The sequence below is a fragment of the Phyllostomus discolor genome, chromosome 5, assembly GCF_004126475.2.
Source record: "Phyllostomus discolor isolate MPI-MPIP mPhyDis1 chromosome 5, mPhyDis1.pri.v3, whole genome shotgun sequence".
Lineage (NCBI taxonomy): Eukaryota > Metazoa > Chordata > Mammalia > Chiroptera > Phyllostomidae > Phyllostomus > Phyllostomus discolor.
Window position 1 is genome coordinate 54,965,996 of NC_040907.2, and position 23,366 is coordinate 54,989,361.

A 23,366-nucleotide genomic window follows, 5' to 3' on the forward strand; every position below is an offset into this window, starting at 1 on the left:
GAATACTTAAATTCTTCTTTTAGGCCCAGGTTAAATCACTCAGACATAAATACTGTTTTATTTTGTATTTCCCTAATTTTTAAAACTGTTATTACAAAATAATTAATATACTTAAATATTTTTAAATATCAAGAATCATATGCAATTATAAGTCTTTCAACTTCCTAATATCCATAACCAGTGTTCATTGTTTATATACCATTTCAGATGTGATCACCACTTCTGCAATGATTTTCTATTTTTCATCAATTGTTAATGTATTTATTTGAAGATTTATATATACTTAGAAAATATTATAAACACTGTTCTGCAACATACATTACTTCCTACACTTTGTACCTGATTTTTCTAACACTTGAAGAATTAACATTCTTTTGAACTTTTACATAATGTATTTGTTCTAATACTCATATATCATGAAGCATTTTTTCTTATATTTTTATCTATTCACCTAAGGATTTTATAACCTCTAATTAGAAAAAGTTTCCCAATAACTTATTTCAATGTTTGAAAAATCAATAGTGTACTGACTGTGGGGATAAGGGGGAGAGTGGAGGTGGAAGAGGGTATAGTGGGGGTAGATGGTGATAGAAAAAATTAAAATGAAATAAAGCTTTTGGGATGTGGGGAAAAATCAATATAAAATGATGTTATGAACATGTCTATGTCATAAAGTTAATATTTTAAGAATTGAATATTTTTATACTCTTCATCAATAATCTAAATTGTGTTTCAAAACACTGAAAAATAAACTATTTTATAACGCATTCATTCAAATATGAAAACTTAAAAAAATTAAAAATCCACTTTCAATTAAAAAGACAAATATTTAGAATCAACAAAAAACTTCCAGAACTAGGAAGTTAGAAGGATATAAGATTAAATAAAAACATCAAATGTATTTATATATATATGTGTGTGTGTGTGTATTTACTAGCAACAAAAATCCAAATATAAAATTAAGTAAATGATTCTATTTGTAGTATCAAATAAAATTCCTAAAATATTTTAACAAAATAAGTGCAAGACTTGTACAATGAAAACTACAAAGCATTTCTCAGAGAATTAAAGAATACCTAAATAAACTGAGGGACAGTCCACATTTAAGAATGAGAATACTCACTATTTTAAAGATGGCAATTATCCACAAATTAATCTATAAAATTCAATGGAATCTTTATCATTATTGTAGCAGTAATCATTGTTGAAATTGATAAGGTGATCCTAAAATTCATTTGTAAATACCAGGGGTCCAGAATAGCTAATGCAAGATTTTTAAAAAAGGGCAAAGTTGGAGGACTCAGAATCCTTATTTCAAAACTTAACTACAAATTTACAGTAAGAAGACTGTGTGGTAATATCACAAGAATTGATATATATGCCACTGGAAAAAATTGAGAGTCTAGAAATAAATCCTTATATTTAAGGATTTAAATGCATGGTAAAAACAATTCATAAAATTGAAGCTCATAAAACTCCAAACTTTTCTGCTTCAAAAGAGACCAGTACGAAAATGAAAAGACAAGCTACAGATGGGAGAAAATATTCATGATCCATATATCTGATAAAGGACTTATCCAGATGTCTACTCTTACAACTCAGTAAGACAAAAAACCCACTTTAAAAAGGCAGAATAATCTCCATAGCACTTTACCCAAGAAGATAGATGAATAGTTTATAAACAGACGAAAAGATGCATATCATTACTTATTAGGGAAATAAAAAATTAAATCCACAAATAAAATACCACTTCACACCCACTAAAATGTCTATAGTGCAAAACACAGAAAATACTAAGAGTTTCCAAAGACATAAAGAAACTAGAACAAGACTAGACCAGCGGTTTCCACTTTTTAGAAGGCAATTCAGTTTCTGAACAAGTTAAACGTAAAATTATCATGCATCCCAGCAACTGCACTCTTGAGAATCTACCCAAGTAAAACAAAAACATATGTCTGATACATGCATGTAGGTGTTAATAGCAGCATTATTCAGAAGAGCAAAAATTGGAAATAATCCAATGTCATCAGTTGATGAAAAGACAAAAAATATATAGTATATTTGTATAATAAAATGTTATTTAGCAATCAAAAGGAACAAACTACTAATTCGTGTTACAACATAAATAAGCCTCAAACACATCACACAAACTGAAAGAAGGCAGATGCAAAAGACTACATATTGTGTGATTCTTTTATATTAAATGTTTAGAAAAGCAAATTTATGGAGACAGAAAAGAGATCAATGTTACCTAGGATTGGGAGGCAGTAGGGATCAACTGCAAATGGGCATGAAGGAAACTTTGGGAGTGGTGACAACTTCTAACATTGGATTTGGAGATGGTTATATAGGACACTTAACTTATGAAAATCATTAAATCATATATTTAAAATGGGGGAATTTTATAATATGTAAGCTACATAGCCTTACAGCTATTAAAACATTATATATATATATATATATATACACACACACACACACATATAAATACACATACATATATGCATATATTTGTTTCTTTACAATTTAGTACTTTTCTGCTCAATAATGATTTTGTAGTAAATGTACAAACTTTTAAATAAATTTCAGATAGAATACACTATTAATATATTTACTAGTATAAAATATCTTACATAAATGATGCAAATATTAGCTTTATATAATTTAGATACAGATGGACTTTAGAAGCTAAAATTTCATTTCTATAAATTTACTTAAACTCTAATAAAACCATTTACCTTTTTCAAAGCAGGGCAGAAATTAAAGAAAAGCCGGTGGTTATATGTTCTGAATCTTTCAGGAAGATGCCAGTTCTGAATTATTTCTTCATCAGATATCACATGATGATCCAATGCTTTTAGACTACATACATTGTTGACAAGAGTTTGTCTATATCCTTTGTTAAGGCTTACTGGGCAATCAAACATAGTGAGGGCAACGAGGCTTGGACAGGCAGATAACATGCACACATTCTGCAAGTTTGCAAACCCATTGTCATGGAGATAGAGAAGTTTTAGGTTCTTTAATCTACTCCAGAATTTGTCATCTGGCAGATGCTTTATCTAAAATATTATTAATAATAGTATATTAAATACAAATACAAAATTTCTATTAATTGCATGGAAAGTAAAATATATTCAACATCTAAAATTTAGTATTTTCCCAAATGAAAAATTTCTCATTAATAAAAACAAACATAATTTCTAGTTACCAAAATGATGACTAGTGTAAAAAATATAATAACACTTGACATCTAAAATACACTACCATTTTAGAGTAATTAAATGAATATATACTTCATTCAGTAAAAATTCTTTAGCAATAGGCTGACTCTTTAAACTTCTCTAAAGTAGAGAAGTTTACATACATAATTAAAAGTCAAATCAAACTGATAACGGCACACTAATTAAATAAAAAATAAAAACCATACAATCCTCTCAACAGAGGCAGAAAAAGCATTTGACAAATTCTATACCTAATTATGATAAAAACTATAAAAAGTGGATATAGAAGAAAATACCTTAACATAATAAACCCAAATATGATACAAGCCCATAGTTAATATCATACTCAATGGTGAAAATTTTAAAATTTCTCTAAGATCAGGAACAAGAGAGGAAGCCCACTCCAGCCTCTTTTATTCAACATATTATTAGAAGTCCTAGCCAAGAAATTCAGGAAGAAAAATAAATAAAAGGCATCCAAATTGGAAAGGAAGAAGTAAAGCTGTAACCATATACAGGTGACACCAAATATTGTTATACAGAAAAAAAAAAGTTTCCACCAAAATATTATTAAAACTAATAAACGAATTCAACAAAATTGCAGAATAATCAGTATGTAAAAATTTGTTGTCTCTCCATACACTGATAACAAACTATCATAACAAAATTTTTTTAAAATCCTATTTATGGATTTTTACACCAAAAAAAAAATACCTAGGAATATTTTTAACCAAGAAGGTGAAATACCTTTACACTGAAAACTGTAAGACATTATAATATAAAAGAATTAAAGAAGATATAAATGAATGAAAATATAGTCCATATTCAAAGACTGAGAGAATATTATTCAAAATATCCATACTAGCCAAAGCATTCTATAGAATCCATGCAATCCCTATCAAAAATTCTTGTGGCATTTTCACAGAAATAAAACAATCCTAAAATTTGAAAGAAACCTAAACAGCCAAAGAAATTTAGAGAGAAGAAAGCTTGAAGCAACATGTTCCCTCATTTCAAACTACATTTGAAAGCTATAGTAATCATTCAGTATGGTATTGGCATTAAGCCAGACACATAGTTCAGTGGAACAGAACACAGAGCTCAGAAATAAATGCACATATATATGGTCATTTGATTTGCAACAAAGGAGCCAAGAATATACAAGATGGAAAGGACAGTCTCATCAATAAACAATGCTGGGAAAACTGGACAGACACATACCAAAGAATAAAACTTAGAACAATATCATATATTACATACAAAAATGTAATAAAGCCTTGAATGTAAGACCTGGAACCATAAATATTCTAGCAGAAAAGATAGGCAGAGAGCTCCCTGAAATACTTCTTAGTGATGTTGGTGATACATATTTTTAATAAAAAAACAAGAAAAAAGGCTACAAAAGCAAAAAATAAACAAGTGGAATGACATAAAAATTAAAAGCTCTTCATAGCAAAGGAAACCATCACTAAAATGCAATTGCAACTGACCAAATGGAAGAAAACATTTGAAAATTATACGTCTGCTGTGTAACAATATGCTGACAAATGTTAAGTGGAATATTGCAGTGATCATTTCACAATGTGGACAAATATTGAGTCACTATGTTGTACACATGAAACTAATATAATGTTATACATAAGTTATATGTTATCTAAAAAGTAATTAAGAAGTATTCTTAGTCCAGACTATGGATTTAAGAAATAAAAAAAATCACAGTTTATTTGTATGTTTTTCATTTAAAATGCTTGCTTATATTTGAAATTTTGTCTCTATATTTTGTATTTTATTTGTTTTTGTTTATATTTTATATGAAAGGCTATCTGTGAGATATATTATAAATAGTGCTTATTAAACATAATTTAATTTATATGAAAATATCTGAAATGGCTATTGCTTACCTGATTTCCATGGAGATCAAGTTTGATTAATTTTAAACAACTCTGAAGTGCACTGATATCTGTAATAAAATTGTTTGAGAATATGCATACTCTAAGAGAGATACAAGACTGCAAATTTTCCATAGATTTTAAATGAAGACCATTGAACTTCACAAAAACAAAATCTTTCTGATCTTCTATTATGTTTTGATTATAGTGACTCCATTCTTCATGACTGATTAGCTCTTCTGTGATAGTTCCATGAAACATCTAGAAAAAATGGTAAATTTCTTTCAAAAGTTTTTTGAACTTCCAAAAATAACCCTTTATGAAAACAAAACATTTGCTAATAGATAGTAAGAGTAAAAATGGGTAGAAAGTAAGTTAATTTTTTTTAAAAAATCTAATTCCCATAAGATCTATCTCAGGGCATCTTAAATGTCTAACATTTATATAACAACTCAAAAATATATTGTTGTTTTTCACCAATAAACTAACCAATAAGAGGAAGAAATACTTCCTTTTTCCCAAAATACTTAGAGAAAATGGAATTCAGTGAAATAGTTGAAAACATCACATCTTAACAAGATGTGAACAACATTCAGTAAAAACATCACATCTTAACAAGACAACTAAAACAAACAAGGAAAAGTACACCTTAGCATACCTTGTATAATATTTTTTGTTAAAAGATCTTTTAAATAAAGAAGTGTTTTGAATTATTAACTCAAGTCAGGAAAGTGGTACTTTTTGTTGGAGGGACTTAAAAATGCAGCTAAGTAAAATTAAGGTGCAATGCAGGACTTCAACTATAACAAATATCTATTTTCTAAAGAGATAATTAGCAATCTCATTATACATGGTGGGGCAAAAGTAGGTTTACAGTTGTTCATTTGGAAAATAATACAATAATTAATAAATAATGATGAGAATAAACTCTTTTGCTTTCTCAAAACTGTAAACCTACTTTGACCCATGCTATATTTAATTCTATTAAGCAATTAAAATCTAGAATTCTAATTGTTTCAAATTTGACCAAGTTTATCTAAACTTCTGGCTCAGTGCTTTTTAATGTAATTTTATATAGTATTTCTTATATATAGAAATTTCCCTTACCGTGGGTAATTTCAGCTTTCATAAAAGGCAGTCAGTAACCAAGTGATAGCTTAGAAGAGAATATGTGAGCTCAAGTGACCAATCTGAGTGTTTGGTTAAGATTAACCACTCCCCCCTGGAAAAATCTATTTCTACCATGTGGAGGCAAACTGGGTCAGCATAATCCAAATGAGAATCTGTGTGAAAATCCAGGTAAAACCTTGCACTCTATAAATGGCTGGCTACTTTTCACATACTAGCCAAGGGCTAGAACTATAATCCTCAAACTCTAGATATCAATCACTTAAAAAACAATAAAGGCAGATTTCCTGGGCCTTATATCACATCTACTTTATCAGAGGCTTTGGACTGTGGACCAAGGAATTTATACTCCTTCATACTCCACCTTCAACACAAAATTTTCCTATTAACACATTGCATTAGTGTGGTAGAATTGTTATAAGACATCCAATCTTATAAAAAAAAACTAAATCATGGGATGTAATGTACAGCTTGGTGCTACAGTTAATAATAATGTACTGAATATTTTAACGTATTTAAGAAAGTAAATCTTAAAAATTCTCATGGCAACAAAAAATAATTTTGTAACTATATATGGTGACAGATGTGAACTAGAATTTTTGTTGTGATATGCAAATATTAATTATGTTGCACGTATAAAATTAATATAATGTCAGTTATACTGTAATAAAATATATAATATAAGAAATAACATGGATATGAAAACAATGATGCTACACAGGAATTCATTGAATATGGTATATAATAGCAAAAATACGTTATGTCCTAAATGTCTTAAAAGGTGGTATTAACTAAATGAAATATTGTAATGTAGTCAATGGAAGCATTTCACACTATGAAAGCATCAAAACTGATCATGTGGAATGCAGCAATATGAAGAGGTCTTGACAAACAAGTTATTGTTTTTGTCTTAAAATATTTTTTCACTGAATTTACACTTTAAAAGGGTGACTTTTATGGTATATGAATGTGAATTAAGCTTCAATTAAAATATTTATTCTTCAGTGGGACACATTAAAAAAAAGTAAACAAAAAAAAGTAAAGTGATGTAAAAAGACATACCATGCCAGCACCAAACTAAAAAGAGCTGCTGAAGCTATAATGTTTCAAACAGAGCAGACTTCAGAGCAAGGAAAATAATCAGGGGTAAAGAGGTGCATTACAAAATGATAACAAGGGACAACTTTACAAGAGGCTTAACAGTCCTTAATCTGTATGTGTTTAAACATAGCATCAAAACACCTGACATAAAATAGAAAATTAGAAAGAAGAACAAGATGAATCCTCTACTATAATTCGAGACTTGCACATCCTCCTATCAGAAATGGATGCATCCAGCAGGCAGAAAATCAGTAAGGAGATAGTTGATGTCCACAGCACCATTAGCCAAGTGGATAACTGATAACTATTACTTCATTCAACACCAGTAGATTACACATTATTCTCAAGTCAGATAGACCACATTCTGGGCCATAAAATATATCTTAAAAAATTTATAAGAAGAGATACCATACAGTGTCTCTTTCATACCACAGTGGAATTAGAGTAAATATCAATAATAGAAAGATAGCTAAAAAATCCCAAAATGCATTAAGATTAAAATACATACTTCTAAATAACATGTGGGTCAAGGAAGAAATTACAAGAGAAATTTTAAAATATTTTGAACTAAATGAAAATTCAAATGAAATTTTCAAAATGTGTGTCATGCAGTGAAAGCAGTACTTAAAGGGTAATTTATAGCATTGAATTCATATATTAGAAAATATGTAAAATCAATAATCTAAGGTTGTACCTTAGGAAACTGGATAAAGTACAAATTAAATCCAAAGGAAGCAGAAGAAAAGTAAATGAATACATTTTCAATAAATATACTGGTAAAAAGTTATAACCCTAAATAATATCACATATTTGGGATGGGGACATATTTTGTCATTACTTCATTCCAGAAGTCTCTATGAATATCTGAGTCTATGAAAATGAATATAATCAGATCATATGAAGGACATTTGTGATAAAAACAATAAACTCTTCACTTGTCTTTCAGACCTTTAGGGAGGGGTGATATATCACCACTCTTTCTGGCTGCTTTTATCATACCATAAGAAACCTTACCCCCAAGTGTATTTCTTCCTTATCTGTAGGGTCATTCAGAGTGAATTTAATGCTTAAACACCGAATCTCATCTCAGACTCCTGCAGATACGTTTTTGAGTTCCGATTAACTTATTTTTTTCATATATTTTAACTTTTAAACTATTCTCAAAGTTTTTAGTTGGAGTAACATGAATTCTAAAATATGCACTCTTACAATGAATTAATCTCATATACTAGACTAGTTCATATTATCTTCTCTACTGCATCAATATTCACTTCCACCAATGGTATTTATTTGCCATTATATAAACAATGATTATACTTTTAAAATTCCAGAATAGAAGATCGTTATATAATATTGAGTTGTTGCTATCCAAAGACGAACATATGATTAGTAAGTACAGAAAAAAATGTAGTAGATCATTTCTCCACTTCTTTAAGAACTAGTACTCCACATTCACAATATAAGGTATGACTCAGTTATTCAGACTATTCAGTTAAATAGTCTGTCACATATCCCAATCATTTTGGGTAAGTGAAATGTTTCATATATTGTTTTATACTAACTCATGCAACATTAACTTTGTTTCTCATTTTTATTGCACATCAGAATAACTACAATAACACAAATTCTCAAGCTCCATGGCATACATACCTACTGAATTTTATCTCTGCAGCTATGGGGCCAAATAATTATACTGCCCACCAAGGGAAGATAAAATCCATTGCATTTGGTGTCTTCTCTTCTACCTATTTCAAAGCTTGTTTTCCAATTGCTTCCAAATTTTATTTTTTAAAGATTTTATTTATTTATTTTTAGAGAGCAGAAGGGAGGGTGAAAGAGGGAGAGAAACCTCAATGTATGTTTGCCTCTCACAGGTTTGCCCCTTACCAGGTATCTAACCCACAACCAAGGTATGTGCCCTAGACTGGGAACCAGTGACTCTTTGGTTCGCAAGTCAGCACTCAATCCAACTGAGCCACATCACCCAGATCAATGGCTTTCAAACTGTAAACAATTGGCCATTAAAGGAAATCCAGGTACTTTTGTTTCTTTTAGAATTTGATATTTTTAGAATTCTTTTGTGAAATGTTCATATGACTGTGTACAACATCAAGTTTAAATAATAATATAATATTCAAAAGGCAAAATACTCAAAGGCATTTAGTTTAAGTACAGCAATAGATTAGAGAAAGCATCAGGGTTCAATTACAGCTTCAAATAAGTTCCGTAATTTAAAAAAATCAGTATCATTGTCAGTAAATCTTTCATTAGCAAACATGTCAACTGAAGTACTACTTAATTTAAAATTATCATACATTTTTAATTACACTGTGAAAACCAAGTTTTTCTAAAATACACTATATATCAATTACAAGTATCACCTTTATTTCCAATGTATGCCATTTAAAAAAGTCATGGCAAATACATAAAAGGTAACTATGCAAGGTTATAATTAATGAAAAACTAAATTAAATATTGAAAAGTAAAGCATCTTTATTCTGTTTTTATTTTCATTACAAATTAATATATAATTAATATAAAAAGGTAATTTCAAAGAAAAACTTTGCTGATTATGTCAATGATCTCTATACATCACACTCATTCACTGAAATTTTACATACTTAAGAATAGCAATACCATACTATATTAAGTTAAAAGCGTATTAAAATATAATATTAGGTTTGATGGTCTATCTATGTTTCAGTAACTCATTTTGAAAGCACTAAATGGAATGGAATTTTGGACCCTGCACACCAGAATTATCACAATAGCTACTGAGATACTGCATATAAAATAAAATCATGAAAAGGGCATAAAAATAAAGTTTATTTTCAACTATCTAACTTTAAGAATTATAAATAATAATATTTTTATTTGTTTTAGTTTAGAATATGCAATAAATTTAAGGCCATCATAAACATAGCAATTATATCTTACAAATACTTTTTATTTGGCCAACAGATTTGTTGAATCAATCCTGTTTGGATAAAAACTTGCCATGATTTTTTATTACACACATTTCCTTTAAAAATGAAGAAGAGGGATACTTCTGGCAAGTGAAAATAAAGTCTCACAGGTTTATAAGTTAATATAAATGACCTTGATTCTTTGAAACATACTTTCATCACATATTCCACATGTTTTCAAATAACATGAAAAGTCTTTTGGAATAAGAACTCAAAATTCACTTATAATCAAGATATTTTATTTTTTCCTATTTAAATCTATTCATTTTCCAAAATTTAGAAGGCTACATGTTTGTTTTACTAAAGCTTTTTCAAAAATACCAGTTTTCAACTTTTATTTTTAATACACATATGTAGACTATAAAAACATAAGCCAGACAAAACTAAAAGGTGATGAGCCAGAAGATGGATATACAACAATGAAAAGTACTCAAAACATCCAGAAAAACATCTGCACAGAAATCACAGCCTCTTAATAAGAAAAATTTAGAACAGTAAGTATTTGTTTCTTCTAACCTAAACAACAATGGTTAACACTCCTAAAACAGACATTCTAAAGTTATACTGTTAATATATTTTTATTAAAAGTAATAAACTGTATTTACTTATTGGTTATCCTAATTTATATTTTTCGCCTTCTAAAAATAAAGTCTCATGCTTATCTTGTGACAAGTATATTATATTTGTTATTGTATAGCCCATTTCAGATACCCTGCAAAAAAGTAAGGAAGCTTCAGGAAATAAAAGATAAAACTACTTCATGAAAAACAGCCAGAAGAAAGACCTTTTCTACAAAAAAATAAATAAATAAATAAGAATTAGAGCCCTGGCTGGCGTAGCTCAGTGAATTGAGCATGGACTGAGAACCAAAGCATCGCAAGTTCGATTCCCAGTCAGGGTACATGCCTAGGTTGCAGGCCACAGCCCCCAGCAACCACATATTGATGTCTCTCTCTCTCTCTATCTCCCTCCCTTCCCTCTGTAAAAATAAATAAATAAAATCTTAAAAAAAAAAGAATTAGAGCTGATTCTAATTATGCTCTAATTCTAGGAAACCATCCAAGCGGGAAGACAGTGAGTGAAATAAAGTGTTGAGACAAAAGACAAAAAATTCTGTACCCTGTGAAAAAAACCCTTCATGGTGATGGAAAAATAAAGACTCGGACAGACAAACACTGAGAGCACTCATTGTTGGCAGACCTGCCTTGCAAGAACTGTTAAAAGAATTCTTTAGAGGAAAGGAATAAAATATAGTTCAGATACTCAGCTCCACAAAAAGTGAAGAAGAGCAATGGTTAAAAAATAAGTGTAGGTAAAATGAAAGTATTTTTTTTATTCCTAATTTATTTACCACATAAAATTAGTCAAAATACCAATAGCAAACAATGTTTGTAACTACCTATGCTCGTGTATCACATATACATACATATGGATGCTTACATATGTGAAATTAAAGACAGCAATTATATATGAGATGGAAGAGAGGAAATAGATTTATTTTCTTAATATAATATACTTACACTACCTGGGAATGGATATAATGTTATTTATATAAATGAAACTTAATTAGTTGTAAATGTGTATGGAAAACTTTAAGACAGTTAAAAAGATAAAATAAGAACTATAGCCCATTTGCTAAGAAAGGATATATAAAATGGAATAACATCCAATGTTCAATTAAAACTAGAAAAAGTAGAAAAGAGCAGAAGACAAAAATAATTACAAAAGAACAATGGCAACAAATAGAAAACTGTGGAAAGCAGGACAAATAATATTCCAACTGTATAAATAATTAGTATGAACATCAATGGTCTACATGCACCAGTTAAAAGAGATGTCATCAAAGGAAGCAGAGAAAAAAAAGATCCAATTATATGTTGTCCACAAGAAATTCACTTTAAATATAAAGGCATTGAAATAAAGTAATGGAGAAAGATACACTATAGTAACACTAGTAAAAAGAAATCAGGAAAACTTATACTAACTTCAGAAAGAACATACTTTAAAGCAAGGAATGTAATCAAGGACAAAGGCATTGTGGAATGATAACAAGATCATTTCTTCAAGAAAACATAACAATCAATAAAGTTTATGCACCTAACAACAGAGGTAAAAGTATATGAAGCAAAACTGATAGAACTGCAAGAAGAAGCAGATGAATCAACTTTGATAACTGGAGACTTCAATACCCCTCTATCTAAAATGGACAAATTCAGCAGACAGAAAATCAGTAGGGACATAGTTGACTCAACAACACCATGAATCAAATGGGTATAATTGAAATATATAAACTACTTCATGCAATAACAACAACATACACATTCATTAAAAGCTCACATGAAACATTTGCCAAAATACACCAAATTCTGGACTATCTTATCAAACTCAGGAAAATAAAAATCATACATCATCTTCCTCAAATCACGATGGAATTAAACTAGACACCAATAACAGAAAGATAGCTGGAAAGTCCCAAAAGATGTGGAAATAATACATTTATTATTATAAATGTATTATTACATGTACCAAAAAGGATCTCAATATAAATTTTAAAATACTGTTAACTAAATAAAAATAAAACACATGTAGGATGCAGCAAAAGCAGTGCTTAAAGGAAAATTTATATCATTAAAGGCATATGTTACAAAATAAGAAATATCTAAAAGCAATAATTTAAATTTTCTACCTTAAGAGACTAGAAAAAAAAGAGTAAATTAAATCCAAAGTAAGCAGAATAAAAAGAATGAGAGCAAAATTCAATGAAATGGAAAACAGGAAATCAATAGAAAAATCAGTAAACCCAAAGTTGATTCTTTGAGAAGATCAATGAAATTGATAAACCTTTAGCCAGGCAAAGAAATAAGAGAGAAAACAAATTATTAATGTCAGAAATTAAAGAGGAAACAATGCTTCAGTTCCCACGAACATTAGAAGGATAATAAAGAGGTACTACAAACAACTCCATGTATACAAATTTGATAACCTAGATTAAAATTACTCATTCCTTGAAAGCCAAAACTCATGCAAGAATAAACAGACAATCTTAACAAGTCTATACATATGAAAGGAATTGAATCCATAACTAACAGCATTCCAAAACAGAAAGCACCAGTCCCAGAAGGGTTCAGTGGGGAATTCTACCAAAATGTAAGAAAGACATTTTACCAATTCTCTATAGTATCTTTCAAAGTGTAAAAGCAAAAGGAATAGTTTCTAACTTACTCTATGAGGCCAGCATTATCCGAATGCTCGGGTCTGACAAAGACATTATAAGACAAGAGAACTACAAAGATGGAGAGCAGGATGACATCTGGGGAAAGGGGTTGGAGACTGGGGAGACAGAGGAATTGAGCAAAAAGGAAAAGACTCATAGACATGGACAACAGTGTGGTGATTGCTTGGGGGAAAGGGGTATAAAGGGACTAAACGGTAATGAAAAAAATGCAATAAAGATTAAATTAAAAATACAGAACTACAGACCAATATTTCTCATGAAAACAGATGCACAAGTCCTCAAAAAAAAAATTAGTAAATCAAATCCAACAATGCAGAAAAAAATAATCACTCTCCTCCTACCAAGTGAAATTTATCCCAGGTATGCAAAAGTAGCTCAATATTCAAAAACCAATTAATGTTATCACACTAACAGGCTTAAAAAGAAAAATCACACGATCATATCAATGAATGCAGAAAAAGTATTTGACGAAATCCAATACACATTCATGATAAAATCTCTCAGTAAACTAGGAATAGAGGAGAATTTCTTCAACTTGATAAACAAAATCTACCAAAAATCTACAGCTAACATCATACTTAATGGTGAGAAACTACAAGCTTTTCCACTAAGATGAGGTTCAAGGTAAGGCTATATCATCTCACCACGGCTTTTCAACATCACATTGAAAATCCTAGTTAACAGAATAAAACAAAAAATAAAAGTGTATAGATTGGGAAGGAGAAAACAAAACTTTGTTCACAGAGACATAATTGTTTATGTAGAAAATAAAAAAAAAATCAACAAAAAAAACCCCTCCTGAATTAGTAAGTGCTTGTAGTAAGGCTGCAGATTCAAGGTTAACACAAGTCAATTGTTACCCTGTATACTAGCAATGATCAAGTAGAATTTGAAATGAAAAACACAATACCATTTATACTAGAACCTCATAAAATAAAATATTTAGGCATAAATGTAACAAAATATGTACAAGATCCACAGGAGGAAAACAGAAAAATGCTAATGAGCAAATTAAAGAAGAACTAAATAAATGGCAAGAGACTTCATGTTCAAGAATAGGAAGACTCAATATTGTCAAGACGTCAGATCTTTCCCATTTGATCTACAGATTCAATGCAATCCCATTCAAATTTTAGCAGATTATTTTATCAATACCAAAAAACTGATTCTAAAACTGATTCTAAAAACTGGTTTTTGCAGAGCAACACATTCACAATATCTAACATAATATTGAAGGAAAAAAAACAAAGAGGAATATAACACTACCCTACTGCCAAGACTATATTATAAAGTTATAATAGTCAAGACAATGTTGTATTTTAAAAAGATGGATCAATGTAACAAAATAGAGAGCTCAGACATAGACAGAGACAATATAGTTAACTAATCTTGGACAAAGGGCCAAAGGCAATACAATGGAGCAAAGACTGTCTCTTCAGCAACCGATGCTAAAACAACTGGACAACCACAAACACAAAATAAATCTAGACACAGGCCTTACACCTTTCACAAAAGTTAACTCAAAATAGATCATAGACCTAACTACAAAATACAAAACTACGAAACTCCTCAAATAGAACACAGCAGAAGAAATACACGACCTTGGGTGATGACTTTTTAGATACAACACAATAGACAACACATGTTAAAGAAATGATTGATAAGATAGGCTTCATTAAAACTAAAACTTCTGGTCTGTAAAAGACAATATTAAGAGAAATAGAAGATAAGCCACAGACTGGGAGAAAGCACTTGCAGAAGACACATCTGATAGGAGACTGTTATCCAAAATATAAAAAAAAAAAACCCTCTCTTAAAACTCAACAGTAAGAAAACAAATTACATTTTGTGATAATATTTAGTTAATAAAAATAGATAATATTATGTTCTGATATTTGACAAGGCAAGTGTTCCATCATTAATACTTTTTGTTAAAAATTCTAAGCATCACAGGTTTGATTCCCAGTCACGGAACATGCCTGGGTTACAGGCCAGTGGGGGCCATGTGAGAGGCAACCACGCGTTGATGTCTCTCTCTTTCTCCTTCTATTCCCCTCTCTAAAAATAAATAAATAAATAAATAAATAAATAAATATCTTTAAAAAAAGAAATAATAGCTGAAAATTTCTTTAAAAATTCTTTTTCCACTGTTTCATATTTTATGTTTTAAAATTTTTTAATTAGGGTTTATATTCAATATTATTCATATTATTTTCAGGTGTACAGCACAGTACCTAGACAGTCACATACTTTATAAAGTGTTCCCCCTGATATTTCAAGTACCTACCTGGCACCATACAGTTATTACAATATTATTGACTATATTCTCTACATTATACTTTACATCCCTATGACTGTTTTGTAACTGCCAATTTATAATTCTTAATCCCTTCATGCTTTTCACCCACATCCCCAACCCCACACCCCTCTGGCAACCATCAGTTTGTTCTCTGTGTTTATGATCTTTCACAAAGCACCAAAGGCAACACAATGAAGAAAAGATAGTCTTTCAGCATATGATGCTGAAACGAGAAATTTAAAAAAAAAAAAATGAATGTAGACAGACTTTACAACTCCAGAAAAATTAATTCAAAATGAATCTATGACCTAAATATAAACCACAAAACTATGTAACTCCTACAAGATAACAGGAAAAAAACCTAAATGACTTTAGGTATTATACTGACTTTTTAGATATAATATCAAAAGCATCACCCATGAAAGAAATATTTTACAACCTGAACTTAATTAAAGATTATGCTTTGAAAAAGATGATGCCAAATGAATGAAAAGAGAAGTCACAGACTGGGATAAAATATTTTCTTTTTTTAAAAATATATTTTATTGATTATGCTATTACAGTTGTCCCATTTTCCCCCTTCACTCCCCTCCACCCTGAACACCCTCTCCCACCCATATCCCCCCCTTTAGTCATGTCCATGTGTCATACTTATAATTTCTTTAGCTTCTACATTTCCCATACTATTCTTACCCTCCCCCTATCTATTTTCAACCTACAATCTATGCTACTTATTCTCTGTACCTTTTCCCCCTCTCTCCTCCTCCCACTCCCCTGTTGCTAACCTTCCATGTGATCTCCATTTCTGTGGTTTTGTTCCTGTTCTAGTTGTTTGCTTAGTTTCTTTTGGTTTTGCTTTAGGTGTGGTAGTTCATAATTGTGAGTTTGCTGTCCTTTTACTATACATGTTTTTTTTAATCTTCTTTTCTTAGATAAGTCCCTTTAACATTTCATAAAATAAGGGCTTGGTGATGATGAACTCCTTTAACTTGACCTTATCTGAGAAGCACTTTATCTGCCCTTCCATTCTAAATGAAAGCTTTCCTGGATAGAGCAATCTTGGATGTAGGTCCTTGCCCTTCATGACTTGGAATACTTCCTTCCAGCCCTTTCTTGCCTGCAAGGTCTCTTTTGAGAAATCAGTTGACAGTCTAATGGGAACTCCTTTGTGGGTAACTGTTTCCTTATCTCTTGCTGCTTCTAGGATTCTCTCCTTCATTTTTACCTTGGCTAATGTAATTATGATGTGCCTTGGTGTGTTTCTTCTTGGGTCCAACTTCTTTGGGACTCTCTGAGCTTCCTGGATTTCCTGGAAGTCTATTTCCTTTGCCAGAATGGGGAAGTTCTCCTTTGTTATTTGTTCAAATACGTGTTCAATCTGTTGATCTTCCTCTCCCCCTTCTGGTACCCCTATAATTCGAATGTTGGAATGTTTAAATATGTCCTGGAGGTTCCTAAGCTTCTCCTCATTTTTTTGAATTCTTATTTCTCCATTCTTTCCTGTTTGGTTGCTTTTTTCTTCCTTCTGGTCCATTCTATTGTTTTGAGTCCCAGTTTCTTCCCCATCACTATTGGTTCTCTATGCATATTCCTTTATCTCTTTTATGGTAACCTGCATTTTTTCATCTAATTTGCACCTAAAATCAACCAATTGTGTGAGTTTGCTGATTACCAGTGTTTTGAATTGTGCATCTGATAGATTGGCTATCTCTTAGTCGCTCAAAAGGATGAGCCCTGGGGCATTGATCTGTTCTTCTGTTTGAGACTTGTCTCTCTCTCTCTCTCTCTCTCTCTCTCTCTTTTTTGGTCTGGCCACTCCTGTTACAGTGAGGGGCGGAGCCTTAGGTGTTCACCTGGGCTGGGCACCCCAGTCGCTAGATTGTGATGTTGTATGTGTGGCGGGGGGGTGGGGGGGGACAATGGCGGTAGCTCCGTTCTCCTGGGACCTCAGTCCCTTCCCTGGGATCCTGGACTGCGTGCTCTGCCCTGGTCCACAATTGCCACCTCACTAGGTCCGCCATCTGCGATTTGTGTACTCAGAGTCCACCCGCTGCGATCTTGTGCACCCCAGATGCCTTACGCGCTCCCGGTTGCCTTATGCACCCAGTTCTCCCTGTTCTCCGTGCGCCACGACCTGTGCCCAGCTGCTCCTCTCCGCCCCTCTTACCAGTCTGGATGAACGGGTCTACTTCAACTTCTTGGCTGTCCAACTTCCATTCAGATAAATTCTCTATCAGTTCTGGGTGTTATTCTGCCTCTAAATTGTTGTTGTTCTGATCTTCGTTGTGCGTGGAGGTACGGTGTATCCACCTATGCCTCCATCTTGCCAGAAGTCTCAAAAATTTTTTTCAAAAGACAAATCTGATTTAAAAAAACAACAACTTTGATCCAAGATATGCAAATAACTCTTAAAACTAAATAAGAAAATGAACAAGATTTTAAAATAGGCCAAATAGCTTAACAGAGACTTAACCAAAGAACATACACAGATGGCAAATAGGCATATGAAAGTTACTCCTCACCATTTATCATCTGAGAAATGCAAATTAAAGCAATAATGAGATACCATTGAACACATATTAGAATGGCCAAAATCCTGATCACTGACATCACCAAATGCTGAAAATAATATGGAGTGACAGGAGTCCTTATTCATTACTGGTAAGAATGTGAAATGGTACAGCCACTTTGGAAGACAATTTGGCTGTTTCTTATTAAGTTAACATACTCTTACTATAAGATCCAATAATTAGAAGTTTTAGTATTTACCCAAAGCAGTTGGATACTCATTTCCACACACAACACTGCACATAACATATATAAAAGTTTTACTCATAGTCAACAAAGCCTGGGAGCAACCAAGATGACCTTAAGCAGGTGAATGAATGAATAAACTGCTACATCCAGACAATGGAATGGCACTCAATACTAAAAAAAGAAATTAGCTATCATTGCTAATAAGAGATATAGTGTAAACTTACATGCATATTACTAAATGAAAGAATTCAATATGAAAAAGCTACATACTATAGGATACCAACTATATAAATTCCAGAAAACCTATGGAGACAATAAAAAGTTCAGTAGTTGCGGGGTTTTGTGTGCGGGAAGATAAAAAGGCAGAGCAGAGAAAATCTGCAGGGCAGTGAAACTATTCTGTAGAACTTATAATGATATATTCATGTCCTTATACTTTATCCAAACCCACTGGATACACAAGCCCAACAATGAACCATCAGGTAAACTATGGACTTTGAGTAATTATGTTAAGTCAATGAAAGAAAGGGGAGGAACAGTGGTTATACAGAGGTGAAGCACGAGTAATAAGGGTTTTCAGAAACAAGAACACATGGACAAAACCAAAGAAGGTTAGGATCAAGGGTGGGAAGTGGGGATGACTAGAGTGAGGGGGAGTGGTGAGGGGAAAATGAAGACAACTATACTTAAACAACAATAAAAAATGTGAAAAAATAAAACACAAAACAAAAAGAAATAAAATAAAAATTATTTTTAAAAATATCAGTTCTCTCATGAACTAACCAAGCTATGCTCCATGTGCTCCATGGTCCAAAATCCAGGACCCTTTTCATTTAGCTTCAGCTTATTCTAATAAACAGGGAGAAATAAAATTTTAAGCAGATAAATAGTGATGGTTACAAACTTGACTTGTGGTGCTAAATGCACAATACAGAGTACAGATGACGAGTTGTAGAATTGTGCACCCGAAACCTGTATAATTTTGTTAACCAGAGTCACCCCAATAAATTCAATAAAAACTAAAAAATAAATACAGAATATTTAAAAGTAAAGGAAAAATAATTTTTAATGTGAAGAGAAAAATGTTATTGTGCTTCTCTACGATTCCCACAAAGCAGTCATCATTATTCCTAGAATAATAAAAAACAACCTGACTGTGAATGGGCACAAAGGATCTTATTGGGTGATGAAAATGTTCTTAACCTAGATTGTGGTGATTATGCACAACTCAGTTAATTCACTAAAAATCATTGAGTAGTTCACTTAACATTGGTGAAGTTCATGGTATACAAAGTATATCTAAACAAGGTTTTAAAAATTACCTCATTCTTCTTTATGGCACTTCAGATACTCTTATCCTCCCATAAAAATAAAGCCAAAATGCTTCTATGGAGTATCATCTTTCAGCTTATCATAGTTCATTATCCCTGATGTCCCTTTAAAAATGTGGAGCCTAAAATTAAACACATCATTTCCATTATGTTTTACTTGTGCAGAATAATGGGTTTACTACTTAGCTATACTAGCATATTTATTTAGTTACTATGCCTTATAATTGTTTAAACAATTATATCACAGTTTGATGATATTAAATATACAACAGGGACCAAAAAGAACCCCTGAATTTATTTATTAAAAATTGTGTATTTATTCTTACATTTTTAAACTTCAGTCACTTTCAAAGTACTCTCCATTTGATGCAATACACCTATCAAGAATGTTCCAACATCTGAATTGTAGTACTAGAAGGAGAAGAGGAAGAGCAACAAGTGGAAAAGTTATTTGAGCAAATAATAAAGGAGAACTTCCCCAATCTGGCAAAGGAAATAGACTTCCAGGAAATCCAGGAAGCTCAGAGAGTCCCAAAGAAGTTGGACCCAAGAAGAAACACACCAAGGCACATCATAATTACATTAGCCAAGGTAAAAATGAAGGAGAGAATCCTAGAAGCAGCAAGAGATAAGGAAACAGTTACCTACAAATGAGTTCCCATTAGACTGTCAACTGATTTCTCAAAAGGGACCTTGCAGGCAAGAAAGGGCTGGAAAGAAGTATTCCAAGTCATGAAAGGCAAGGACCTACATCCAAGATTGCTCTATCCAGGAAAGCTTTCATTTAGAATGGAAGGGCAGATAAAGTGCTTTTCAGATAAGGTCAAATTAAAGGAGTTCATCATCACCAAGCCCTTTTTTTATGAAATGTTAAAGGGACTTATCTAAGAAAAGAAGATTAAAAAAAAAACATGTATAGTAAAAGGACAGCAAACAACTAGAACAGGAACAGAACCACAGAAATGGAGATCACATGGAGGGTTAGCAACAGGGGAGTAGGAGGAGGAGACAGGGGGAAAAGGTACAGAGAATAAGTAGCATAGATGGTAGGGAGAAAATGCGGGTGCAAGAATAATGGGAAATGTAGAAGCCAAAGAACTTATGACACATGGACATGAACTAAAGGGGGGGGAATGTGGGTGGGAGAGGGTGTGCAGGGTACAGGGGAAAATGTAATAGCAAAATCAATAAAATATATTAAAAAAATGCTTTCCACTGCTCAAAACAGTTTTTGAACTCCTCGATTTTGATGTCTTTTAGTGCTTCTGCAGTTTTTTGTTTCATCTCTTCCACATCAACAAAATGTTTCCCTTTGAGGACATTTTTCATCCAGGGAAACAGACAAACAAAAAAAGTTACTCAGGGTGAGATCAGGTGAATAGGTAGGGTGGGGCATGGAGGTAATGCCGATTTTGGTCAAGAACCGCTGAACACTCAGTGTCGTGTGGGCCAGTGTGCTCATAAATCACTCATCATGAAATGGTCAAATGCACTGAAAGTCTTCAAAAAAATTCCACTGATGACCAACACAGCCTCTCACAACACCACCAGCTGTTACTCAGATACAGGTGTGTTCCTAGAACACTCACCTGGCAGGAGAAGCCTGTACTACAAGAGGCCCACCCTTCAGAAGACAATTATGAGGTTTTGGGGGGTCCCCCCTCACTAACTGAAATGAAATACCTGGACTTTTTACCCCACCTACAATCAAATGCTGAGGAAATTTACTCTCACTCATATAGTACACAACATTTTCTCATTTTTTACTTAAAAATTACAATGTTTAAAAATTAGAGCAAAACAGAAAAGAGGAAAACCCAATGTCATACCTTTTAATCCGGTATATTTACTTCCATCATATTTTATGTGAGTAGTGTATTTATATTAGGCAAAAATTAAAATCATTTTATGGCTATCCTTCCCACGTCCAAGAAATGCTGTGTTTAATACTCTACATGATGGCCTCTATTACATCACCCTTTCTAGTTCCCTCACAGTTCTTATCACTATCTGAAATTTTCTTGTTTCATTAATTTTTTATTCTTTAATTTAGCTCTAGTATGTATAGTTCCTGAGCATATAGGCTCTATTGATCTCTCTTCTCTTGAGATCTCATCTAATTCCGCAGTTTAAAATGAACTCCATCTGCATATCAACAACTCCCAAAATTATGTCTCTAGCCTGGACATCTCTCATGAACTCCAATATGTATAATGTACACATACACAACTCCGTTACACATGCACTGCGTACAGTTACATCTGTTTCTTCTGTATGTCCAAAATTTAAAATGGATGTTCCCTACCACCCCACCAACATTCTCTATACATCCACATTCCCATTTCAATTGATGGTCATTCTATCATTCAGGCATCCTTGACTCCTCTTTCTGTAATATTCCACAGCTATTTCATGAGCAAATTATATTGATGTGCCCTCAAAATATTTCCAAAATATATCTAACGAACTTATCATCATCCTTACTGTTACCATCCTGGCCAAGACTTTACCAAGTCTTACCTGTATTACTGCAGTAGCCAATAAACAAAAACACAAGTCTGTCTCCTTCTATCCTTACCCCACCATCCATCAGAACATTCACCTGATTGAATGATCTGTTTAATACAAGGCAAGTCACATCAAAACATTGTCATGCCTGTTTCACTCAGTAAAAATCAAAATCTTTTCTTTGGGACTCTGTCACCTCTCTGACCTTCTCTTTCCCTATTACTCTTTCACCTCACTCAAGTCTTCTGTATTTTCTAAATGTTTGTAATAAGAATGTATTTTCTATTAACAACAATTTAAAAAACCTTTTAAGTGACAAAACTATGAAAGAGTAATCTCTCTTCTACCCAAGCACTTTCTCTGTAAGTACAGAATTAAACAACAGGGTCTTTAGAAGAAAAATATAAGTCCATGGCAAGGCTTGTAGGGACTTGAATGCCTATGTTATTGATAAAGACTTTAATAAAGACGGGTTTCTAAAATAAATCAAACTGCACGGTGTAGTAGAATGATTTCTGTATTTGGGAATCAATACCTTTCTAAAATCTTCTTTCCACTACTTACTAATTGTGCACCTTGAGTAAAGATGAAATTAATCTATAAAAGTCATTATAAACTTAGTGCTTTACCAGAGAAATGCTTATAAACCTAAGCCAGCAAAAACACATCTAATAATTAGGCTTACTAATAGGTTGACAGGTATGTTACTGAAAGTTTTTTGATTAATCTACATATACAAAAGGATGCCAGAGAATTAACCAAAATAGCACAAATGCTAAGGTCCTGGTTGCAGAATCAATGACGTACAACTTCCAAAAGCCTATCAACTCAAACCTGAGAGGGGTGCAAAGACTCACTCTCCAGGAACTTGCAAAAGCAAGGAAGCCACAAGTCTAAGGTCCCTGAAGAGAATACAGGTTTTAAATGT

General features: G+C 32.1%; 1 protein-coding gene across 1 annotated transcript in view; it reads right to left on the bottom strand.

Moving 5' to 3' along the window:
- LRRIQ3 (leucine rich repeats and IQ motif containing 3) overlaps positions 1-23,366 on the bottom strand; it is a 110,666-nt gene that overhangs the window by 86,921 nt on the left and 379 nt on the right. Inside the window, exons 2-3 of the mRNA XM_028513987.2 lie at positions 5,126-5,374; positions 2,739-3,062 (exon numbers count right to left, since the gene is read on the bottom strand). Of these exons, the coding sequence (XP_028369788.1) occupies positions 2,739-3,062; positions 5,126-5,374 (573 nt within the window). The remainder of the gene's footprint in view (positions 1-2,738; positions 3,063-5,125; positions 5,375-23,366) is intronic.